This window comes from Elgaria multicarinata, chromosome 3 (genome assembly GCF_023053635.1).
Source record: "Elgaria multicarinata webbii isolate HBS135686 ecotype San Diego chromosome 3, rElgMul1.1.pri, whole genome shotgun sequence".
In the NCBI taxonomy this organism is placed as follows: Eukaryota; Metazoa; Chordata; class Lepidosauria; order Squamata; family Anguidae; genus Elgaria; species Elgaria multicarinata.
In genome coordinates, this window is record NC_086173.1 from 96,054,352 (window position 1) to 96,079,411 (window position 25,060).

Sequence of the window (25,060 nt, forward strand, 5' to 3'; positions counted from 1 at the left end):
AAGCTTGTCTTCCGTGTGATTTCCTCAGTAAAAGAAGTCTCACTGATGTGTCTCGTGTAAGCTTGCCAGCATGTGTGAATGCCAGAGGGAACAGGCAAGAACACGACAAAATCAACAATCCCATTTGCCAGGAAAACGCGCACGTTGCTAAATCTGTGGGGAACAAGCAAGGGCATTTGGGGCGCTCTTAAGCCCCGCCGTTTTTCTGAAACAAACACTGCAGGATCAGATGAACCTAACCGAGACGCAAAAATAAGCCCGGAGGGAGAGGGCGGGAAAGAAGGAAGCAAACAGCCCCGGCCCGGTCCGTCAGTCTGGCCACGCCCACTGGTGGGCGGGACTGACTGGAAGAGGCGCTATGGCCGAGGACATCGCTCTCCTCATCGAGTCGGGCTCCGACGGGGAAAGCTTCGGTTGGTATTCGCGGCTTCGCCGCCGGCGCCGGCTCCAGAAGAGAATGCAGAGGCTGAGGCGGCAGCCGAGGCGCGGCCTCCAAGCCCCCCTGGTGAGTTTTGCGAGGCTTGGCGTAGCTTGCCAGCAGTAAAGATGGAGGCGCTCCTGGTCATCGCCTGGCTCCCTGACAGGATCCCCGTGATTCACGCCCGTCCCACTGCTTGGGTCTCTCTCGCTTTCCAGCTTTCTCCCTCCGCTGTCTGGCTGCGAGGCCTTGCCCCTTGCCGTGCGTGGAGGGAAGATCTTTTCCGTCCTCCTCTCCACTACACCGGCTTTTTCCCTGTGTAGCGCGCCTGTGGATGCTGGCGGCTGGCCAGCCTGAAGTGTTCTCCCAAAGAGTGCTGTGGTGGAATGCACAGCTGCGCCGGACCAGGAAATTCCGAAAAGCGGCGGAGGCTGATGGCTCCGATTTCGGTGGGGCTGTGAATCTATTCTGGGTTTCTCTCAGAACCAGCCAGAACTCTAAATGAGCTCTAACCCAGATGCTGAACACGATGCCTAAAATGGGACCAGCCGCTTGGATAGCTCCTTCAGAGTTCTGGCTGGTTCTGACTGAAACCTAGAATGGATTCACAGCCCCGCCGAAATCGGAGCCATGAGTCTCCGCTGCCAAAAACTTTAATATTTGAGAGTTTAGATCAGCATGAAAACACTGTGGGATAAAGTCTGGATTTCTGGGGATTAAGGAAATATGCTACTGAGATGACGTTTTCTCAGATTGTCTTAAAAAATGGTGGGCTGTAAACGTAACATGTAAATAAATGTTTGGGGCATGCCTCACCTTCAAGGAATGATTGTTTTTCCTCTATTCCCCTCTTTCTTTTAAGATAGTATAAAGCAGTGGTTCTCAACCTTCCTAATGCTGCGACCCCTTAATACAGTTCCTCATGTTGTGGTGACCCCCAACCATAAAATTATTTTCGTTGCTACTTCATATTTAAGTACTCTCACATTTAAGCCTTCACAAGACACCTCCCTCAGACTCCACAAATTAAGCCAGATGCAATGACAGCAGGTCTGTGTATTTAAATGCTTAACTGCCCCAGTCATGTGGGGGATCTACACTATTGCTTTTAATTTAAAGCACTTTGAAAACGTTTTGAAAACTGTATATGCAGTGTGTCATGCAGCATATTTCACTGCACCTGTATTACCTTGGCACTTTTCTCACAGTTAAATATGCATCAGTATCAAAACTGGGCTGAAAAGAAAAACACTTGAGATTTCAAGGCTAAATACACACACACACACACACACACACACACACACACACACACACACCCCTCATTGCAAGGCAAGAGTTTATTTTATTGCTTGCAAATGGACAATGGGAAGGGAAATAGGTGCACCCTTGAATGAGGAACCTACACAAAAATCTGAAGTTCTATCTGATATCCTTAGTTTTAAGAAATGCAGTTATGAATTCTTCTCTCTATCACAGATTCCTAACAAAATAGATTAGAGAAGAAATTCTATAATTCCACTTAATAAAATGTCTGCCTTAAAAAAAAAATTGTTGTTTTTTAAATCTACAGCGCCTAAGAAATTATAGGTGTTTTAAAGTTAATGAATGACTAATAACATGTTACATTATGCTAAAGAATTCCCCAAATTCATGAAAATAATTTTTGAACACTGCAATCATAACCCATTTATTCAGTGGAACCTACTCCTTAATAAGTGCATGAAGGATTGCAGCCAGGAGATTATGGAAAATATTAAGATAAATTTCATGATCAGCAGTCAAGATCACCAGGCGGCACCTTCGACTACGAGCTGCGGCGGCGGCGGCAGTGGAGCCCGCACAGCTCGTTCCTGTCCAGCGCCCACGTCTTCACGGGCGGCGTGGTGGACGCGGCCGACTTCTCGCCCGATTGGCTGCGGCTGCTGCCGGACCGGCTGCGCTGTGGGCTCAGCCCCGTGTGGGCGGGCGGGCCGCGGGCGCCCCTCTTCGCCCGACGAGCGCCCCGAGTTGAGCTCGGCGCTGCCGGGGGTGAACTCTGAGGGAGGATAGAGGAGTGGTGTCTCGGTTCTTAAGACCATCGGAAATATGTGTTTTCCGATGGTCTTAGGCGAACCCTGTGAAATGGTCGTTCGACCCCCAGGTTGAGAACCGCTGGTATAAAGCAAGGGTACCTAAGTTGCGCTTTGATGAAGATTAGAGGCTCTGAGCTTACTATGCTGTCTTCCTTATTCATGAGATCCCTGCAGTACAAATGACAACCAATTCAATGTGCTCACTATTGCCTTATATTGCAGACCATTCTTATATTCACCTCCTTGCTTTCCCCTACTGGATGCTATTACCCTGCCCGGATGCTTGATCATGACATTGTTGCTCTTGCCCTGAGCCAGAGCTGCTTCACAAGTACACCAAAACAGATAACGGAAACCTAAGAAGTTGTCCTATGCCTGGGGAGTCTATTTGTCCAACTAGCCCTTTTGACTGGCAGCAGCTCTCCAGGAACTCGGATTCACAATCGTAATAGACATGATCCAAAAGGGAAAAGGAATACAAACAAATTTCAGATGTTTTAAATGACAACTCTTAACATTCTTGGCCATTGGCTGTTCAAGTTGGGACTGATGGGAACTGAAGTCTAAAGGGCACCAGGTTGGGGAAAGCTGATTGGAGACATATGGGCTTAAACATCAGGCTGTTGTCAACCTTCATGATCATTGTAGTATGTCTGAGTCTAAGGCACAAACAGCATGGACCAACATCTAGGCTAGGCTAGGCTGATGGAGAAGTAGAAGTTAAATAATAACATGTGAATGCAGAAAGCTAAAAAAATAAGCTGCTATGTTTTCTTTACACCATGAGGAATGCTGTAAACTTTACAGTGTAAAAAAATAATATTTAGATAATAGGGGGGCTATGGAATGGTCAAGATGCTGGTATGGGTTTTGGAGAGGATGAGTGTCCAAAGAAGAAATGGCAATCCCCAAAACAGAACAGTTTCTGTAATAGTGTTCAAACTGAATGTATAGAGTTGAGATAGAATGAAATTCATCACAGTGGTGTGCTTCTTGAATAACTGTCTGTGCAGTATGACATCATAATGCCATATTGACCACGGTTGTCCATGCACCAGGCTAAACTACTGTTATGTGAGCCTGCCTTTTGAAAACATTAGGAAGCTTCAACTCTTTAGAATATGGCAGCCAGGTTATTATAATCTGGGAATGGCTGCTGCTACTGCATCACACCAGTATTAAAAGAACTTTGTTTGCTTCTGGGCTCAATACAGATGCTGGTGTCAACTTTCAAAGCCCTAAATAGTTTCAGTAACTAAAAAATTGCTTTTTCCAGGTTCCCCCAGTTTATGTAGTAAGGGCAGAGGACCTTTTTAGTGGTGGCTCCAAAATTGTGAACTCCCTTGCTGAGCTTTTTAGACTAGTATGTATTTTGTTTTCTTCCAGATGAAGTCTATCCTGTGCACATGTGATTTTCATTGAGGCTCTGCTAGTTTTATTTTGTTTTAATCTGCTGGTTTGTTTATTTGTTTTTCATGCTGTCTTATTAATAGTTTGTTATTATTTTTTTCTAAGATACCTTGAGGCTCTTGTTTACAAAAGCAAGGCTAGAAATACCTTTCAGTGAATAGCAATGTCTAAATTGGAGTTACATCATCCAGATATTATTGACAGCATTCTGTATAAAAATAAAATTACCATACCAAAATAAAAATTACAGAAATTCCATACTGGGTGTCTTAGTTCTGCTGTCCTTTCCATACTGGGGGCAATTATTTTACCACCATTCTGTTCTTTTATGTTGCTTTTTCTTGCCATTCTTTTTGGACTTCATGGGCATGTAGAGTCAGAAAATCATCAATTTCATTTCACTGTTTGTACCCCACATCCTTCCAAAAAGAAGCTCAAAGAAGCTGACAATAACATACCAAAGCAAATAACAATAATATTGAACACAACAGCCAACTGAAAAATTATCTACCAAATTATCATTCACTTGCTCCGGATCTGTCCTTATATTTTATCTGGAGGGTGCCATACAGCACTGGAGAGCTGTCATTCCAGTCTTGTGGGCTATCATGTTATGGCAATATTCTTCTTTCTCTTAACCTAAATTCATATTTTCACAACACCCTCTTCCTCTGTTAATTCTGCTTGGGTTTCTTGGCATTTCCCCAGCTTCCCACTTCATATAAATATGCCTTGCCATTTGGCTTAACTGTCATTATTTAGTTGTCCTTTTAGTTTTGTCCGTTGCTTTTGGTTTTCTGTCATTTTTTGGTTAGCATACTTTCAGTTGTCTGATTTACATATAACCCTTCTTACTGCTGTTTGCTCCTGGCACTCACTCACTTGTAATAGCCCTACATCCAGTATCAAAACATCCAGATGTGTAATGGCTAGGACAAGCCTGGGCTTGCCTTGCTTTATGTCCTAAACCAGGGAACCATCTCAGTCTCAGTGTTGTGAGCTGGAGTCCTGAGGCTTCGATCATGGAGTTGTGCACAACAGGCAGAGAGGAATTAAGAATTGGTTGCCTGTTGTTATGGGTTCTTCTATAACCCAGTAGGCTATAAATGCCTGTCTGTTGTATCAACTAAAAGCAGCCCTTTGGTTAGATGTCGGAAGCTTTCAGAGTTGTAACTTGATACCCAGTGTGATCTCTTGATAGGTGCTTCCACTTCTGATAGTCAGAGTTTCTATCATTTTTCCCCCTTTTCTCAATGGATCATGGCAGCTGCTAATTTTAGTATGTGTAAGGGTGGATCAAGTTGGCAGAACTAGATTCATCCAGTTTACCATGCAACTCCTGGAGATGTCACACTTGGACTGGATTCACACCTCATGCTAAGCCACAGTAGGTTGTTTTCATGGGTGGTTGCAGAGTGGCTTAGTGTGACGTCTGAACCCAAAGCAGTTTCCCCGCTGTGGGCATTTTTCCGCCAACAAGCCACCCTGAGAACCCATGGCTCGTAGTGGGGTTATTTAGGGCTGCTTGTTCGCAGGGTGGCTTAGTATGATGTCCAAACCCAGCAGGGTGATTTTTTTCATAGGTTGTCAAGACAGAGAGCTGTCCAGCTAAAGCAGCAAAAAACCCTGCCACTCCTCACAATCTCGGTAGTGCTGCTAACATTTTCCCTCATCCATTCTCAGCCTCAGGATATATTTTTTTATTTGCTTTTGTAGGAATTATACTGTAAAGAAAAGACACCAGAGAGTGTTCCAAAGACATTAGTAAGTTGTTGTTTTGTTTTCACTTCTGCACAAGTATACAGGAGCAATTGACTGCTGCTAGGAATTTTGCACAAATTCCCCCTCTATTTTACTGCTCTGCCATGAGATTTGTGCAAATTTCCCCTCCATTCTACTGCACTGCCATGAATTTTGTGTAATTTCTGTGATCCTGCTCACTGTTCATGTACATCTGACAGCTAGCAATGGAGAAGGCATTTTGGGGACAAGTGGGCTGTCTTCAGTGTAATGTGAAACAGCTAGGGGACAGGCACTCTTGCGCAAGAGTCGAAATCCCCAAACCAACCAACCAAAAAAAGAAGAAGCTTGCAACCATGTTCCTGCGTTTGTAAGGGCTCAATTTTTTTTTCTTTTTTGCCATCTGATGCAGGAGTGGTGGTGGGGAGTTTCGCTCAGGAAGCCACAAAGTGGAGGATGTAATTGACAAGGACATTTGCAAGAGGGGCATCTGGCTATGCTGGGCTCAAGAGGTTCTCCTGGCACCTATGTTGTACTCCTTTCAGCGACAGGCGAACACCTTTTTATTTTCCCAGCATTTTAGCATTCTAATCTTTTAGCTCTGCTGTTTTAAATCTGCATTTTAAATCTCTTCATTGCTGCTTGATTTTATTCTCATTTAAGCTTCCAAATGTTATATTTTATGTTGTACTTTATGGTTTTAATTTTTGTGAACCACCCAAAGAACTTCAGCTGTTGGGCAGTACAAAAATGAAATGAAATGAAAAAATAAATAAAATAGCAGGCAGTTATTCTTGCGGTCATGTGCACTTGCGCAACACCCTGAGCAACAACAAAACAAAGCCTGCAACAGTGTCCCCGCATTCATAAGGGCTCAGAAAAATATTTCCTTTTTCCGATTTGATGCAGAAGGGGTAGGAGGAGTTTCCCTCATCAGCTGGCAACCATAGTGGACCGGTTGCAGAAAGGGCGCTTTCCTTGTTAGTGAACACCATTTATTTTTAAAAGCTGCTTCACATTAAAGGCTGCTTCACTATAGCCTTGTGTGGCGCAGAGTGGTAAGCAGCAGTTACTGCAGCCGAAACTCTCCCCACGGCCTGAGTTCGATCCCAGCGGAAGCTGGTTCTCAGGCAGCCGGTTCAGGTCGACTCAGTCTTCCATCCTTCCAAGGTCGGTAAAATGAGTACCCAGCTAGCTGGGGAAACGTAACTGCGACTGGGAAAGGCAATGGCAAACCACCCCGCTACAAAGTCTGCCAAGAAAACATCAGCGAAAGCAGGCGTCCCTCTAGGAGTCAATAATGACTCAAGTGCTTGCACGAGAGGTTCCTTTCCTTTCCTTCACATTATACTGAAGTAAGTACATCCTCCCCAAAGCACTTTCTCATCTATATATATAAAAGCCCAGACTGTTCCTCCAAGCCAGTTATAGTTTTTGCCCTCTGGCGCCATCCAGGGACAATCCTCAGAACTGCAGCCTTCTATGGAAGTTTCAAGTTCCGAGAAATAGTTTTTGCCCTCTGGCGCCATCTAGCAACGTTTCTTAGAACTGGCCTTCTAGGGAAGTTCCAAGTTCAGAGAAACCAGTATTTACCTATGGACAACTGTATGCAACAATGTCCAGAGTCCAACAGTCTGAGGACATAAAGTTAAAAATTATTGATGGGAAAGAACAGGGGAAGTTGGTTGAAAATGTTACAAAAGTGTATACCAAAAATATACACTTTTCAAAGAAGTGCTAACAAAATAAATACATCTGTTGTATGACAGGCTTTTTTGCTAGTTAAATATAATTATGTCAACGTCCTTGAAAAATTTCATCCTCCATTTCATTGCTTTCCTTACTAGTGAACACCTTGGTTTTTTTAAAGGCTGCTTCTTACAATGAATTAAGAACACCAGCCCGCAAAGTGCCTTCTGTCCTGTAGCTCCATTGGTAGCTTTCAAATGTTCATGAGGGTTACAGAGCAGCAAGCGGAATGGCAAAATTATGCAAGCTTCATGGCAGAGCAGGAGAAAGGGGTGAAATTTTCTCAAATCTCATGGTGGAGCAGTAGAATGGAAGCAAAATTTGTGCAAATTTCATAGCAGGGGAAAAATTGCAAATGCCTTCCCACATTCAGAAGGACTTGGGAAATTATTTTCTTTTTGCGATCTGATGCAGAAGGAGGGGGAGTTTCCTTTGCCAGCCAGTAATCGCAGCAGACCAGTTGCAGAAAGGATGATAACGTAGGGAATAAAGAAAAGAGTTTTTTGCCTCAAAGCCTCCTGGGATCTGTGCCGGCTGCAGGCTGGAAGAGTGAGAGGAACTGAGGGAGAAAGAAGCCACGGGAAGCCGCTAAGCAGGCAATCATCTGTCAGGAATAACAGATGCTGTAAGTCACCCCCCACTGTGTCTCCTTCCCTAAAGCTTAGCATGACATGCGAAAGCACACTTGGTCTCCGGCATTTGGAGCATAGCACATGTATTTATTAATTGTATATTTGTATCCTGCCTTTTCGCTAAATACTACTCAAGAGCTAATAGCAATAAAATACAAATATAATCAAATGCAAAATTTAAAAAAACTTTACGATTAAGTCAGGTAAAGCCTATCAGTACAATATAACCAATAAAAATGAGTTAATCCAATTGTTTCCTATTTACAATGGCTATATATTACCTGCAATGTTGGAGGCAGTATGCCTCTTTGTACCAGTTGCTGGGGAACATTAGCAGGAGGGGTGCTATTGCACTCCTGTCCTACTTGTGGGCTTCACACAGACACTTGATTTGCCACGGTGGGAACAAAATGCTGGACTAGATAGGCCCCTGGGCTGATTCAGCAGGGCTTTTCTTATGTTCTTTGCTGCCAACAACTTGGAAGTGTTTAGTTTATGAAGGCTTCTTCACAGTATTCATGAACTACAGCAGGAGCTGTTTTTGGCCAGTTCCTGAGGACCTATGCTTCACAGTCTGATTCCCCGTTAAAAAGCTATTCAGGATTCCACTCCCTCCTCCAAAAGCCAGTCTCGTTTTCAAGGCTAGAGCAGAAGAATTGCCATTTTGAGAGTTCCAAAAGGCCACTGATTCGTCGTGCAATTAGCAAACAGTGTACATCTGAGCAAGTTGTCCAGGTCTTGGAATTTCCATGTGCAAGACCTGGAATGGGCAACTCTCCAGGCATCGCAGTCTCGCAAATAGCACATGTATCACATCTAAACCACAAAGGCCCATCACACTCTGGCCACTGATGTCCTTCAGCTACACTTAGTAGGACCAGGCCTGCTGCCCCTTTTATATTCACCAACGTCTGTGACCTTATTGCCAAATAAGGAAATAAACGGGTTTGAGTCACTGGAAACCACATGTGCCAACTGAATCTTCATAGGACAAAGAGAGATTCAGTTACCGTATTTCTTCGATTCTAAGATTCCATTGATTGTAAGACGCACACTAATTTCAGTACCACCAACAGAAAAAAAGCTTTGAATCTAAGAAATAATAAACGCACCCGCGATTCTAAGACGCACCCCGTTTTTAGAGATGTCTATATGGGGGAAAAAGTGTGTCTTAGAATCGAAGAAATACGGTATTATAATTTTGTGGGTGCAACAGCGATAAAAGTTATTTCCTCTGAGGTTTGCTTGAGATTCAGCAGTCCAGTGGCAGTTAAAACAAATGAGAATTACCAAGAGGCTCCTCCTCTTCCCTTCCCCCTGCATTTCCTCTTGTGTCTGCCACAAGGACCCAGAAACTTTGAGAGAGAGAAGCAACAACCCAAGGGGGCGAGGAAGCACTGTCGTACAAAGGACTCCTAAGATCTGGCTGCTTTGGCAGGCATTCCCAGCCAAGAGGTATTTGGTCAGAGACCAGTTGTGGTCTGGAAATCTATTAGAGGAGTGGTAATTGGAAGATCTGAAGACGAGGGAGATTTGTGTACATATTCTCTTCCCCACCCCCACCCCAGCCTCTGGCTTCTTGCATCCATCACTGGGATCCAGAGGCACAGAAGACATCAATAAGAACAACGCAGGTAGCCCTACCCTGTGATGGAACTAAGGGTCTGGAGTTGGGGGTGAGCAGTGTGATGGCCGGGTTCGTTGACAACACCAAATGGTTGAGGTTTATTGAAACAAAAAGCAACAGCGTAGTGATTCAGAACGGGGAAGGGTTCTGGTTCAGTGGCTGAGCACCTGCTTTGCGTGCAGAAGGTCCCAGACTTTCCTTCTCCAGACAGGGCTGGGAAAAATTGTGTCTGCAACCCTAAAGAACCACTGCCAGTCAGAGTTGACAATACTGGGCTAGATGAACTAAGGGTCTACAGCTTCCTATGTTCCTATGATCTCTCCAAACTGGAAGAGAGAGTTCTCTAACTAGTAAAAGGACAGAAAGGAGAGAGTAGGAATAAGTGGACAGATCTTGCAGTGGGGGGATGTAAACAGTCCAGGGATTATAGGGGAACTGCTCCAGCTCCTTGAAAATTTCACTTGACCTTTTCTGCATCTTTCCCAGCTCTACAATATACTTTTTGAGGTGTGGTGGCCAGAGCTGTACCTACTATAAGTGTAATCACATCATAGATTTCTATAAATAAAAGGCATTATGATACTGGTCATTTTATTTTTGATTCCTTTACTATCAATCCCCAACATAGCATTTGCTGCTTTCACAGCAGCTGCATACTTGGTCAACGTTTTCATCCAGCTACCCACCGAAACCCCAAGATCCCTTTCCTTGGTCAGTCACAGCCAGCTCAGACCTCTTCTGCATATCTATGAAGTTAGGATTTTTTTTAGTCTCCTGCACATCATTTTACACTTACTTAAATTGAACTGCATTCCCCATTTTAATGCCTATTCTCTATGTTTGCAGAGGTCCTTATGGAGCTCTTTACTGTCCTTTCTTTTTTAAACCGCCTTAAATAATTTGGTGCTGTTAGCAAACATGGACACCTCACAGTTCTTCCCTAACATCAGATCAATTGTGAACATTAAAAAGCACAAATCCCAATAGTAATCCCTAAAAGAAAATATTTTTTTCAGAACCTTGAAACTGGAAAAACACCCATCCCCACCCCCAGACCTTCACATCTCTAATTTGGAAGGCTGGGAACTAGGAATTTGGAGAACTCAAGATCCAGGGGCCTGTGAAATCCAGGTTTACCAATCTGTCTTCCACTTGAGGGGGTAGATACTGGTTGGCAGCTTAATGAGAAGCGGGGAGTTCTCCTGCCTAGAGATGTAAAATTTCTGAAAATTTTGAAGCTATGGGGGGGGAAGTGGGGTTTTTCCAGGGAGTTTTGGGGAAAAACAGTAAATTTTAGAAAAATTGAAATAATGCAATATTAGAAATAATGCAATAAAATGTAATTATGTCCAAGTTGGTCTGGCATCAAATTGTTACATTTGGTATATTAAAAGTACAATATATTCAAACAATTATTACAAATTGAATTTACTTTTTTTAAAAAAAATTGCGTAACAAATGGTCCTGCAAGCTCCTGAACTGTTAGAGACACCTGAACTGTAAGGAACCTCTTTGGTTTTGCCAGTTTATGAGGAGCAGGCAAAGAACAATTAAAAACAACAACAAAAGAAACCACCAACATTAGTAACAAAGAAAATTATTTATGTCTCCACTAGTCCTCCACAGCGTCTAGACATAAAGCACCCATTCCCATAAAAAGAACCAGGGCTGTGGAGTCAGAAGCAATTCTTGGGTTACTGGAGTCGGAGAAAATGTACCGACCCCTAATAAATTTAAATTCTATGCAGAGTTGCGATATGTCCCTGAAAACCAAGATTGTCCTGAATTCCAGCCAATTCCAAAATATTCTCGCTGGTTGGACAAAAATCCCGGATTCGCAGCTTGCCAGAGAAATTCAGACCCCCTCAGCGGATCGGCAGCAGCAGAGAAAAAGACGGATCAATGTGCCGCCTTTTCCAGAGTGCCGCTGCTCCTTCACAGGCAGGCTCAGACGTGTCACCATGACTCAGGTGCTCCAAGCATGTGAGTTCCAAACCCAAGAAGGAGTTTGGTAAACTTGGCTGGTTGCGGTAAGCGCTGGGCCCCGCTGGGTTGTTTGTGGGGGAAGAAAGAGTTCTTTGGGGTGTATGAGGGAGGGAGTGGGGGGAGGAAGGAAAGGAAGCAGAAAAACAAACGTTCACTTTTAACTGAATAAAATACAGTTGTTACGAAGTAGCTCTTCTGTGAGTGAGCAGTACAGACTCCATTTTGAGGCAGCCAACAGTCAAGATGTCTTCACCCCTCCATCTCCAACAGAGATGAGGGGAAAAACACAGGAATAGGGCTGAGAGCAGTCACAAGGCTAGGTCAAGCAATTCATTTAGATAAGAATCACCTTACTTAGCCACAGACGCTCTATGACCAATGTCTAAAGATTCCTTAAAAGTGTGTGTGTGTGTGTGTGAGCCTCATTAGAATGTGTGCAAGTTGTACACGGATCTAATGAGAGCATATCATGTAACACAGTAAAAGAGATTTTTATTGGATTTTATTTTCTTCTGCTGCCCCTTACGCCTGGAACGCTCTTCCAGAACATTTGAGAACTACAAGTTCAATCGCAGCTTTTAAAGCTCAACTAAAAACTTTTCTTTTTCCTAAAGCTTTTAAAACTTGATGTTGTGCAGACTTTATACTGTTAGTTTTACCCTACCCTGTGCCTGCTTACCCTACCCTGTGCCTGTTGGCATTCTCTTCCCCTCCTTATTGTTTTATGATGATTTTATTAGATTGTAAGCCTATGCGGTAGGGCCTTGCTATTTACTGTTTTACTCTGTACAGCACCATGTACATTGATGGTGCTATATAAATAAATAAATAAATAAATAATAATAATAATAATAATAATAATAATAATAATTTTAGAAAAAAAACAAAAAACCCAGAATGTCTTAGCTATAGCCTTTAGACCTGGGCTTTAACAGGTTAGGGTTCTAAAATGTTGCATGCTTGCAGTCGATGTAGGAAATGTATAGGAAATTTATTTCCTATATCGATATGTAATTAAGGGTGTCAGAGTCGGATGTGCCATGAATGAAGGAGTCGGAGGTTTTATGTGCCGACTCCACAGCCCTGAAAAGAACTGAGAAAAAGGGGAGACCAAGGTTCAATGAATATGCATGAAATTTAATCAGACTCATTTTCTGAACTATAGCTATCAGTTTCAGTCTCTGCTTCAATGGCAGTGCCCCCTAGAAGCAGAAATGCATTTTGCTCTTGCGTTTGAGAGTTGTACACTCAGTTTGCAACCAAGGACTTGCTTGTCCTTGGTGCACAGAAATTGTAATAATCTGATTCTATACATAATTTGTAGAAATCATTTGGAGAAGTAAATATCTGAACAACTTTTATTCATCAAGCTAAAATAAAACATTCCATAAACTGTTTTTTTCATCATTTTTTTCAGTTTTTCCAATTTTTCGGGGGGGAAACAAAAAAAGGCTTCGGAAAAAATCGGGGAGGGGGAACAGTTTCCCCCTGAATTTTTCCATTTTTTTATGGGCCCTTCACATCTCAACTCCTGTCAAAATGGAATTCTGTGGGCCCTTTAATTCTTATGCAGCGTTCGAATATCTAGAAGTTCCAGCAGGGAGAGTTTAAATGGCCGGAAGAAATGGCAGTTTGGCACCTTCACTTTGGTTTCAATGTCAGTGTATCAGAAGTACGTTTAAGCTTGCTTGAGCCCTCTATTTACAACAGCTTCGCTCCCACATGATACTGCTCATGGTGGGCAGTGGGAGCTTGTTCTTTTTTGTGGGGGGATAACTCTGAACATCCAACCATAGCCTCATCCTTTGCAATATAATTCTATGGGATTTAGTTTGCTGCTTCCTGTATCCTCCACAGTAAGCCACACCGTTTATTGGTTTGGCCCTTATATAAGGCTCCTGGTGCCAGGTTGTTGTTGTTTTTCCCAGGAGTTATGTTCTTTTCAGGTGCCTCACCTGGGACCATTACTATCCCACTCTGTGCCTCCTCCCCTCTACAACTTTTAGCAAAGCATGGCTACATAAGCCTTCAAGGTTTTAAATCCAGTTGCCTTTGTATCTGGTCAAGGGGGCAGGGCTCCTGCAGTTTTAACTGTTGTGATGAAGAGGGAATTTCACCTGGTGCTGCAGGCGTACAAATGACACCTGCAGAAATTCCCTTTCCTATACAACTGCTAAAGATATAGGAGCCCTGTCCTCCTTTTCATATGGTCGCCTTATTCCAGACAGACTTCATGAATCATATTTGAGGGCCTGGTAATTCTGCTCATGGTGTTGCAACACAGTAGGGAACACAAAGTCGATTAAGCAGAATAGGGGTGGTCAAGTGAGGCCCTCTGGGGTTTCCCCCTTCTGCTGACCCCACCCCAGTCCCACCAACCAGCAGTCATAGGGGCGTTTCCTGGCGTTTCAGAATAGGGAAAAGCTGACACAAACGCCAGGAAATGCCCCAATGACTGCTGGTTGGTGGGAATGGGGTGGGGTCAGCAGAAGGTTGAAATGCCTCTTCTAAAGCTTGGGTACAGGCAGTAAGAGCTCTAAGTTAAAATATGCAAGTATTTTTTGGCCCTGCCCCTTTTGCCTTTGGTCCCAACCCACTTTTGCCTTCAGCCCTGCCTACACTAGAATGACTGCCCCGCTCCCCGAGAGCTTCTCCAAAATTGGGCCCCCAAGCTGAAAGAGGTTCAACACACCCACCTTAGGAAATACAGCAGTCACTAATGCAGCCTTTTCCAACCAGACTACAACTCCCATGATCCCTAACCATTGGGTGTACTCACTAGGGCTAATGGGAGTTGTTGCCCCAAAACATCTGGAGGAGACCAGGTTAGGGTTGACTGTTTTAGAGTGTGCAGGCCCCAAACCAAATCAAAGCTGGGCAGGATGGAAGTCTTTCGTTCATAGTTTGTTTCATCCTGGTTGTGCGCTGGCCTGAACTCTCTCTCTCTTCTCCTCCCTTTCCCCTGCTTTCCTCTTTGCAGGAGATTATCGATCTGACGGAAGATGACCTGGCTGTGCGAAGGGTACCATACAATAACTTTGGTGTCATCGATCTGACCGAAGCCGAGGAGACCATGGTCAGCCCTCTTCACAGCAGCAGCTACGTCGCTCAGGGCCTTACATGCTCGACACCGGTTGGCACTCAGCCCGCGCATTCCCCTAAAATCCTCACCACAGCAGGAGCAGAGAACAAATTTGGCGTGCCAGTTGGCGCATGGGACAGAGGCTGTGAGCGACTTTCCCCCGAAGAGGAGGGGAAGCAGCCTTACTTTCAAAGCAGCAGCTTCTCGCTCATCGCCAGCTATGATGCGGACTCCGACTGCAACAGCCACACCACTTACAATAGCGACTTGGGCTCTTTGGGAAGCCCACAGCTGGAGTCGGATGTTTTCTCCCTCTCCTCCAATGATAGCACTGAATGCCAAGCCTTCTTGGACTGTGTGGAAGAGCCTCCCAGTACTTGCCTGCCTGAGGGAGACCCCAAGCCCCAGCCCTCCCCAACCACTCAGAGACATTCCCCAAGCCCTGTCCCCTCCTGCCCTCCTAGGAGTCTTTCTACATCTCCGGCAGAAGCCAATCTGCCTTTGCTGGAGGCAAATAACCCAGCGCTGAGTGCTGTGAAATTGGAGGTACAGGAACCAGCTAAGCGGATTAACCTCAAGGTCTGGTTAAAAACGTTGCAGTATTTCCAAGGAGTGCCTGTGCATCATCCCTTTCTCCAAAATGTGGTGCAGGAAAAGGATGCCAGACAGGTGAGTTGTGGGAGAGACCAAGCAGGAACCCTGAGAAAAAGAGGCAGACTTTTCCAAGGGCACGAATGCGGTGCACTGGATGTACCGTTCAAGTGAGCTTTGGGCGATGGAGCATCATTTGTGTTTGTGCCCATTTAGGCTGGTGGGGTGGAGGACAGAGCAGATAATTAATATTCTGTTGAGATTGCCAATGAAGGACAGCATAAGATCATGTGTGGCACTCAGCAGCTGGGCTTTGGAGCAAACATGCCTGTTTGTGGAGGGATCTCAGTGCCACAAGTGGAAGGGACTCAGGGCGGGGGCACAACTCCACTGCTCTGCTTGCTGCTCATCTGTCGTGGCCACTTTCTCAGAGGTATTTCTTTCCAAGCTGTGCTGGGCTCAAGGTTTCGGGGTAGGCCTGGCATATGCCTGAGGACAGCACGCGGATCTGACTTCTCAGTGGGCAAACCTCTCTCCAGCCAAGCACTGGGTTGCCCCAGGCCGACCTCAGTAGCTGCAGGATCCCTACCCTCTTTTGTATCTGATCACTTTACAAAAGAGGGCAGGGATGCTGCAGCTTTAACTGTTGTGATGAAGAGGGGATTTCAACAGGTGTTGCATGCATACAAATGACCCCTGCCAAAATTCCCTTTTCTATCCAACTGTTATATATACAGAAGCCTCCTTTCTGTATATAAAGTCCTCCTTTCCATATCGTCACCCTAATAGTGATGGGAATACGAAAGGTGTCACAAGATTTCATTGCCAGAGTAACAAGAGACTGATTGGCACAGAGCCAAGAAACATAGCATTTTGCTGCTAAAGCTCAAGCTTTGAACTTTTCTGCAGTTGCAAAATTTTTGCACATCTGCACTGCTCAAGCTTCAAGGTGTTTTTTTTTTTAAGAAAGAGCAAAAGTGATCTGGTAAATCTTTAGTAATAAGTCTTACGCTACAATATTGTAAAATAAGACACCCCACCTTTCTACCAAAGAATAGCACTCAAGGCATCTAACAATAAAAATGATTAAAGTAGGGGCTAATGATGTTGCCTCCTTCAAGAGGCACACAAAGGGAGAAAATCTTCCATTAGCATGCTCAACCTCTAATGTCCTCTCAGCATAGTAGTGTTGTTATGACTGCAGCCCTTACTGAGCCAAAGTGACTGCATCCTCTTCCTCCCTAACTACTTGGGATATTTAAAAGAGGCCCTGTTAGCTTAGTTAGGACAGTGCTTCACTGATGTGGATAATAAGAGGTGGCAGGAGTTGTACTGAAGGTGCTCAACAAAGAATGCAGGGCTACAGTCATGCAGACTGCGATATCCAACTTGAGCACGATGGTGGATCTTCCAGCAAAGCAGATTGACAGCCACATGATTGATATGTGAGTGTGACTAACAGTGCAGTTCTATGTATGTATATTCACAAATAAGTCCTACTGAATTCCAAATGATTTACTCCCAGGTAAATGTTTATAAGCATTGCAGCCTAAACATTTTGCTTGTTAAGCTATTACAATGTTTCCTATCCTTCCTTCTCTTCCATGAGAGCTGCTGACAGACATGAAATGTTTTACAAAGAGCTGAAGGTTTTTTTTAGAATAAAGCGATGTTTCCTCCAGCTGATTGATGAGTTTCCAGATAAACTATGTTGGTCCAAAGGAGCAAGCCAAGCCTCTGTGCCCAGCAGTGACATGAATTTTGTGGAAAATTGCGAATTGGAAAACTTACTGGGAAATTTTAGCATGTTTGTTTTTATATCTAGTAAACAAGATTAAATGTTTATCAGTTTTATTTGCATGTTGTTTAAAATACCTCAGCTGTTTTTCCAATAGCCAGAAGTGTTGAATAGAAATACCTGATTAAGAAAACATGTCAGTACATTGCCCTTACTTTGGTTTAAGTGTTTATATTCAAACCTTTATTTGGAAATTATTTTTATTGCATCATTTGGAAATATTTGAGTTCTTGACAACTCAACAGCATACTGTCCTTTACATTATTTTAAGTTTTAAGAAAACAGTTTTTAGTACCTTTGTTGTTTTTTAACATACTAATTTTAGGATGCTTGAAGAGCTGTGTACTTAAATATTAGATTGTAAGCCTATGCGGCAGAGTCTTGCTATTTACTGTTTTACTCTGTACAGCACCATGTACATTGATGGTGCTATAAATAATAATAATAATAATAATAATGTACACTCCCTAGAGATGCTCACCAGGAAAAAGTTAATTAAGATTTGAATAGTACAGTATCCATTCCAGCTGCCCAATTCAGACAAGTATATTATCGGTAGTATCCAACTGTGCCCCAGTGCTAGTGACACTGCACTAGCTAAACCAACATTTGCACATGGTAACTAGCACTTGCGAGGGCAATGAAAACAAGTACCACTTTGCCACTGGATTTCAACAGAGGTACTGAAATTTAGCAGTAAATTGGCACTTTTTCTCATTGCCCTAGAAAGTATTGGTTTAGTGTAATGTCATTAGTGCTAGTGTTGAGACACAGTTAGATACTAACCTGTGTTACTAATGGCTTTTATGGAAGTATGAGTATCTAATGAATGAAAAATGTTACATGGAAAAAAGCAATTAAAAAAACCCAGAATACAATTCTCCACACCCTATCACTGTTGCCTATGAATTCTATGCAATTTTGATGTTCCACTGTATTCACAGAACCAGCCATTGAAAGTCCAACCTATCCCATCCCGGAGATTGAGAATGGTGTCCAGCACAATTGAGGAGAACTTCTATCAGGGCACCTTGGATTTCCTTATGGATTATGTATCCTGCAAGCACTACCCCCCAAAGGAGATCACATCATGTGTGGTCAGGCAGATTCTGCTGAGCCCAGAGCGCCAAGATGTACAACCAGAGATACAGAAGGATGCTTACATGTTGCTAATGAAAATCCAAGCGTACGTATCCCATGTATTAGTATTCTTGTGTTTGATGCTAACATACATAGGACTGCTAATCCTTTCATTTGAGAAAGTCCCTTCCTCAGCTTTGTGATTGTGGCGTAAATTAAGGCCTTTCTTCAAGCTAAAGTAATATGGATATTAATTATCCCCATTCCTTACTAATTTATACACAAAGCCAGAGCATGGTCTGAGGGAACATGATGCTGCCTCCTTGCTGAAACTAATTTGTAGCCAAGGGCTCAGTAGACTGGATGCAGTTTTGAAATGTGCCATAGACTAATTAGAAAGGTTGTGAAAATTATTTGATGGTATAGCAGGTCTCATTCTAAATTTTAGACTTCACCCAGCCAAGGCTGAGACGGTGGTGTGGGACTGGCAGCTGCTATGTAAGGTCATGGAAGAGCAGGTATGTTGATTTCACGCCACTGTATAGGATGATTTTTAAGCAACTGTAGTTCTAAGAGCCCTTACTTTGCAACTCTCCGTACCTGTCTACTCAGATGGAAGTCCCCCCGAGTTCAGTGGGGCTTGTTCCAAATAAAGGAGTATAGGATTTAGGGTGGCTATGTATCCTGCTTGACAGAGGACAATCCTCAGTTTGAAGACATCCTCTTTTTGAAGGGCTGATCAGCCTAGCATAAAGATAAAAGAATCGTAAGAAGGGGAATGGAGGGGCCTTAAAGTTGCTCTTCAACAATTAGCACCTTGACAGCAGACTGAGCAGGCACACACATCAGCTTGGCCATTAGTTGGGAGCAGAAGTGAGGAATTTCCCTAGCTACCTTGCACACCTACTGGACTGTGTGCACATGTAATGGTTGCCTGTAATTGGCTCATGCCTATCAGCTTCAGCCAGGGCACTTTTGCCTGCCACTCACCATGCTAAACCAGTTATTGGCGAGGGACCAGGTTCATGACCAGTCATGATTCTGTCTCTGAAATTGTCTGGCTCCCACAGGAAGAAAACATTCCTGGACGACTCCTTTTCTTGCAGTATGTGATCCAGACCTTAGAGGATGACTTCCAGAAGATGGCCAGAACAGGCATTCTGAACAGATCTATTGCCAAGGCAGTGCTTTCCTGTGACCAGTGCTTCAGCAACGTAAAGTAATTACCACCTTAACCCCCCACGGAACCTCCCTGTGTGCCAGACACTTGGGAAGTTTCACTTTTCAAGGGCTATCTGCCACTTGGGCACATTGCCACATTGAGCATCAGGCCTTGATAACCGTGAGCCTGCCTAAAGCACTGGAAACATTTGTGTCGCCACACTTGGACAAAGCCCATGAACCTCTGTGGAGAACATCTGAGACCACTGACCACACACCAGCCCCCAAGGGACTCATAAGCATATCTCTAACTCAAGTTCCTATTTCTGTCTCAGGGATGTGAGTGAATGGCTAGTAGCTGCAGTCACCGGAGTCAGGATTTCACAGCACAGAAAACTTCTCCAGGAAGTGAGAAGTCCTTCATCAGAGACATCTAGACATGAGAGCAGCAGCTCCACACCAGAACTGCACTTAGACCAATCTGTGCAAACAGATGCTGCTGCTTCACAATTTCAGACCCAAAAGTAAGCAGAAGAGTTTATTTTTCTCTCTTTGATCTTTGCTTTATAGATTCTCCACCCACACCCCCAGACATTCTAACTTTCAATTAAGCAAAACCATACTTGTTTGAGGTGAGCAGGTAAATGTCTTTCACAAGTTAGGATGGCCAAGTACACTAGGAAAATACTGATTCCCCAGAGTATATTTACCTTTGATGGTTGCTTTAGGGTAAGGATAGTGTGAGGTACTGGTCTGTCACTGTGGCTGGGACTTGAGCCTGTTAAGCCCCAGTCCTGTCTTCAGTAGATGCCAAAAGAAAATAGAGACCAGTATCCTCTTGGGCTCCCTTGTGTTATTATTGATCACCTGCAAATTAATAGCTGCACAAAATAAAGGTTCCCTTAGTGAAGCTCCATGCAGTTGCAGGAACATTTGGATCATGTAGTACCCATGTTATAATTCCCTGGAAACCAGAACTGTTGGTACATACTAGCTTTCCAGAACCTGTGCCCTCCAGATATGTTGGACTGCAACACCCATCGCTTCCAGACAGCATGGCCAATGATAGGAGTTGCAGTCCAAGACATCTGGAGGACACCACAGAGACTGCTCCACATTGTATCTGTTATCTAGGACCATGGCTTGATACCCTACAGTAGGGTGAAATTCTCTCTTACTGTCAACGATGTCACGCTCTCTCCGGTCAAGGAAGCTCGTAGTCTTGGCTTTATATTTGATCCCTCGCTCTCCTTTATTCCTCATATCAAGGCAGTAGCTAAATCCTGTCATTTCTTCCTGTATAATATTGCCAGGATTCGACCATTTTTGTCTGTCTCTTCTGCCAAGACTCTCGTTCACGCACTGGTTATCTCTCGGTTGGACTACTGCAACCTTCTTCTCTCTGGCCTTCCTTCGTCTCACATCAGTCCATTGGTCTCTGTCCACCACTCTGCCGCTAAGATCATCTTCTTGGCCCACCGCTCTGACCATGTCACTCCACTTCTGAAATCTCTTCATTGTCTCCCAATTCACTCCAGAATCCAATATAAACTTCTCCTGTTGACCTTCAAAGCTTTTCACGGTCTAGCTCCTGCCTATCTCTCCTCTCTCATCTCACACTATTCCCCCGCTCGTGCTCTCCGCTCCTCTGATGCCATGCTTCTCGCCTGCCCAAGGACCTCCACTTCCCTTACTCGGCTTCGTCCTTTTTCTTCTGCTGCCCCTTACGCCTGGAACGCTCTTCCAGAACACTTGAGAACTACCAACTCAATCACAGCTTTTAAAACTCAGCTAAAAACTTTTCTTTTCCCTATAGCTTTTAAATATTGAGTTTGTTCTGACTCTATACTGTGAGCTTCACCCCACCCGGTGCCTGTTTACACTTCCCTGTGCCTGTTTGCATTCTCTTTCCCTCCTTATTGTTTACTGCAACTTTATTAGATTGTAAGCCTATGCGGCAGGGTCTTGCTATTTACTGTGTATAATCTTTGATGGTGCTATATAAATAAATAAATAAATAAATAAATAATAATAATAATAATAATAATAATAATAATAATAATAATATTGCTTCCTTATTGTCTGGCTTAGGGAGGTGGCACTTCTCCAGAGGATGCTTTCTATAGCTGTAGAAGTAGACAAATCTCCAAACTGCAGTGCCAATAAAATTGCAGATATGATGTTTTCTGAAGTACTGAATATTCCCAAGCGCTGCCAGAGGTAAGGGATTGTGTAAATAAATCCTGAATTGATTCCTTCTCAGAACTGCCCTTTCCTGTCCTGATGCCCAACTGTCCTTGTGCCCCTGGTAATGTACTCATTACACTCTTTGGCATTCAGACAAACCTGGGCAAAGATAGAGTCCAGCCCACACAAACCTCACACAAAATAATTCCATAGCTGTATCTAGAGCTTCACTTGATTATCTTCTGCCATTTAATTCTGTATCATATTAATCCATTTGTGCTCCAGCTTATGAGCAGGAAAACAGGGGCTATTAACCAGAGTGAAATGAAGCAGATAAGCTTCAGTCACAACCTGTCCTGCCCTTTAGTAAACATTACCCAGTTTTCATAAAGTAAACATCCACAGTAGGATAGTATGCCTTGGTGACTGGTTTGCTTGAGGTGGGTGGATAAGTATATGGTCAATGTATCTTTTTCAGAGCATTGCCTACTAGCTACTTTGAAAGAGGTAATTCTTAAGTCCCCTTAAGAATCCAACATTAGACCATAAATCAGGCATAGGGGACCTGCAAATATGCCCTAGGCCCACCCCCCTTTCACACCATAGAAAAGCTCTTTTCTCCAATCAGCTGCTGATCCAAGATGAGCCTTTCCCTTCTAGAAGAGGGGACAGAGCTTGGGGAAGAAGCTGCTGATTCAGTCCCTCTTACTTCTGAGTAGACATGCAGAGGCTTGTTATTTGGGGAGCTATTTTAAAGTGCGAGTCAGCCTTGTTTATTTGCAAGTAAACATACAAAGGTTTGTCCAGGGTAGGCTTAATCGGTAAGAATCACATTTTGGCTTGCCAACTCTTTTGATCATGCCTACAATGGAGTGCACATACACTCCAAAAAAACCTTTCTTTGGTTGGAATGCAGCCCTTGGACTGAAAAAGGTTCACTATCACTGCTCTAAGTTGAGGATATTTCCAACCTGTCTTTTTAAAGCAAGATAATTGATGGCCACGCAACTCCAGTGTAGCTGATTATTTGAATCCTTTTCAATCTGGCTGCTTCCAAGGGATTTTTGTTGTTGAATCCTTAAGTGACCCTGATGACCTAATTCTTGGACAAGAGAGGGGAGTGAGATTACCTTCTGAACCTCTGAGCAGCCTTTGATACTAATTTGCCCATGGTATCATTCTGGACTGCCCTGAGTGGGGGATATTGCTCTGCAGTTTTTCTGCACCCTCCTATAGAAGAGGTTTCAGAAGGTGGAGCTAGACTAATACTTCTCCCATGGGAAGAGCAAACAATCATGACGTCCATCCAGATTCTTCATATATTATTTTTATCTCTATAACCTCTGCTGGGAAAGCTCATCTGGTGCCATAGAACACTGTTATCAATATGTGGACAACACCCAACTCATTTTTTTTCCTTTTCATCTGCTCCTGTTAAACGCATATTGTCCCTGGGCACATTTAAGTTCATTCACTGGAGGGTGAATGAACTTAAACTTAATCTAGATAAAACAGAAAGGATGACTGTGGGGGAAATCAATGCAATGCATGGGAGGGGAAATCAGTCTTTGAAATCTATGTGCAAAAGATGGTACAGAAATTAATAAAAACAGGGAGAACTTACCATTCACCTATGTCTCTTCTTACAGGGAAGCCTTCCTAAGCAGTATGGAATGTCACCTCCTGCGATGCAAAGTGTTGGAGCTCATTTTCCAACATAGCTGCGCAATACCCACCAAACAGCCCTTGTCTTTGGCAACAGTCTTGCATTTTCTGAACCACTTTTCTCTGCTGTTGACATACCAGGTACTTCAGTGCTCATTTCCTTCATTTATCATGAGAAGAGAAAGCTGAAAAGGCTGTTTTGCCATCCCTTGTATTGTTTAATACGTCTCCACTTTTATTGAAACCCCTTTAGGACATGGAACCACCTACAGCATGCAAAATTGTTAAAATATCAGAATAGACCAGATCTAAAATCCCAAGTAAAACAACCTATCTGTTCACAGGACAATGAAACCACATGGCAAAGATGGGATGAGATGCTTCACCACCTGAATTTATTGTTGCTGAGTTATCGCAGCATAGTCTTAGGTGAGCAGCTGGCTTACAGCTCATCAGCTTGTCAGTAGAGTGTGTAGCCTGATCAAGATATGCAACTATTTCGTGTCAGCTAGATACGGTTTTTGAGCCACCGCATACATGGTTTGTTCATCACTTTGTAAAAAGCCATCTGCAGAGCAGGAGTAGTATGGCGAACAATGGCAGACAGACTTTGTTAGTTGATACAATTGCCTACAGTCTACTCCTTTTATCTATAATTGCAATTTCAATTATGTCTATGAATCACCATACTTTGGTATAAAAGAAAAAGACATTCCAAAATACTAGAGTGGGGCAAATTCAAGGTCTGGGGCCATTATTACTCCCTGGGTGCCCCCCTCCCCTCACCAGTTTGCCACCCAGTTTCAACAGCAAACTGCTCCATAGCACTACAGACCTCTACATTGGTTAATTTTAGCTTTTTTCCAAGCTAAATTTAACCCTTTGGGTATTCCGTAGCTGCTATGAAGGCCATTTCAGGGAGGGGTTAAAAACCCTAAAACTTTTATTTCATGAGGAAGCAATGCCTTGTGTTACCCACCTTGTTTTATATATACAACATTCATTTCATTAAGCAACATGGGATATAATCTGATAAAATTAGGAAGGAAAAAAACCTTCCAATGACTTAAACTGAGCTTTCCATAAAGACTATTTCAGTCCCAATCTCAGGGGTAAGCATAGCCCTTATAATTGAAACCAATCCACTTCAGTATTCAATAACTGTTTCCTACTTCTTCTGTTTGTAGGGCACTTAAGAACCTCCGTGTGTGAACGGATTAATTTAATTATCAAGGCTACTAAACCCAAACTACAATCAAATGATGATGTTGAAGTAAGTGATATAGAGTGCAGCATTCAAAGCTTCCAGAAGCAACTCTCTCAAACTCTGGGGCAGCCAATTCCTTTACCCATCATAGAAAAAATTAAGCTACTCCAAGTTTTGCTTGTCACTACCATGGATATCTAACAGGAGGACTATAGCCAGCTAAAAGATGGACCTCTTCCAACTGGAAAAAGCTGAGCAATGAGTCTGCAAACAAGAGTTCTCAAAAGGAACACAAACACATCCCTCTTTGCATTCCAGTCATGTTTTGTATTGCCTGTCAGTGGGCAGCTCAAGCAGTTGAACAAGTTCATTTTAGACTTCTGTTTGTCGTACAAGTTTGTTTGTTCCCACATGAGTTTTGTATAGCTTTTTTAATAAATTATTTTACTTGTTGAGGAGTGGAATATGGTATTTTTAAACCTTTACTGGGATATGGACACTGGAAATTTGCTACACTCCTTTAAGTATCTACTCAAAACTCAGTCCCAAGGAGTCCAATAGGTTTTACTCACAGGTAAGCGGATGTAGGATTGCAGCCTTCATGATGTGTGGGCAGGGGTGTCCTGCCATTGCAGTAAATGCTCTACTGCTGTAA

At 43.4% G+C, this 25,060-nt stretch overlaps 1 protein-coding gene across 2 annotated transcripts; it reads left to right on the forward strand.

Annotated features, from left to right (window-relative positions):
- Positions 1-352: 352 nt before the first annotated feature.
- SIMC1 (SUMO interacting motifs containing 1) lies at positions 353-24,858 on the forward strand. 2 transcript variants are annotated; one of them, XM_063120939.1, is made up of 10 exons: positions 353-505; positions 14,615-15,385; positions 18,050-18,291; positions 18,634-18,703; positions 19,256-19,404; positions 19,682-19,870; positions 21,438-21,566; positions 23,183-23,339; positions 23,543-23,627; positions 24,386-24,858. In XM_063120939.1, the coding sequence occupies exons 1-10, from the start codon at positions 359-361 to the stop codon at positions 24,604-24,606; spliced, it is 2,160 nt and encodes a 719-aa protein (XP_062977009.1). In that variant the 5' UTR covers positions 353-358; the 3' UTR covers positions 24,607-24,858. The 2 variants fall into 2 exon arrangements, with proteins under 2 accessions (XP_062977009.1, XP_062977010.1); XM_063120940.1 differs by lacking the exon at positions 353-505 and adding an exon at positions 11,614-11,678.
- Positions 24,859-25,060: the final 202 nt, after the last annotated feature.

Excerpts from the sequence above, each read along its gene's own strand:
- SIMC1 (XM_063120939.1), top strand. The coding sequence starts at position 359 with ATGGCCGAGGACATCGCTCTCCTCATCGAGTCGGGCTCCGACGGGGAA. Across the intron at positions 18,704-19,255 it reads GTAAGGTCATGGAAGAGCAG|GAAGAAAACATTCCTGGACG; the intron begins GTATGTTGATTT and ends TGGCTCCCACAG. Across the intron at positions 19,405-19,681 it reads CAGTGCTTCAGCAACGTAAA|GGATGTGAGTGAATGGCTAG; the intron begins GTAATTACCACC and ends TTTCTGTCTCAG.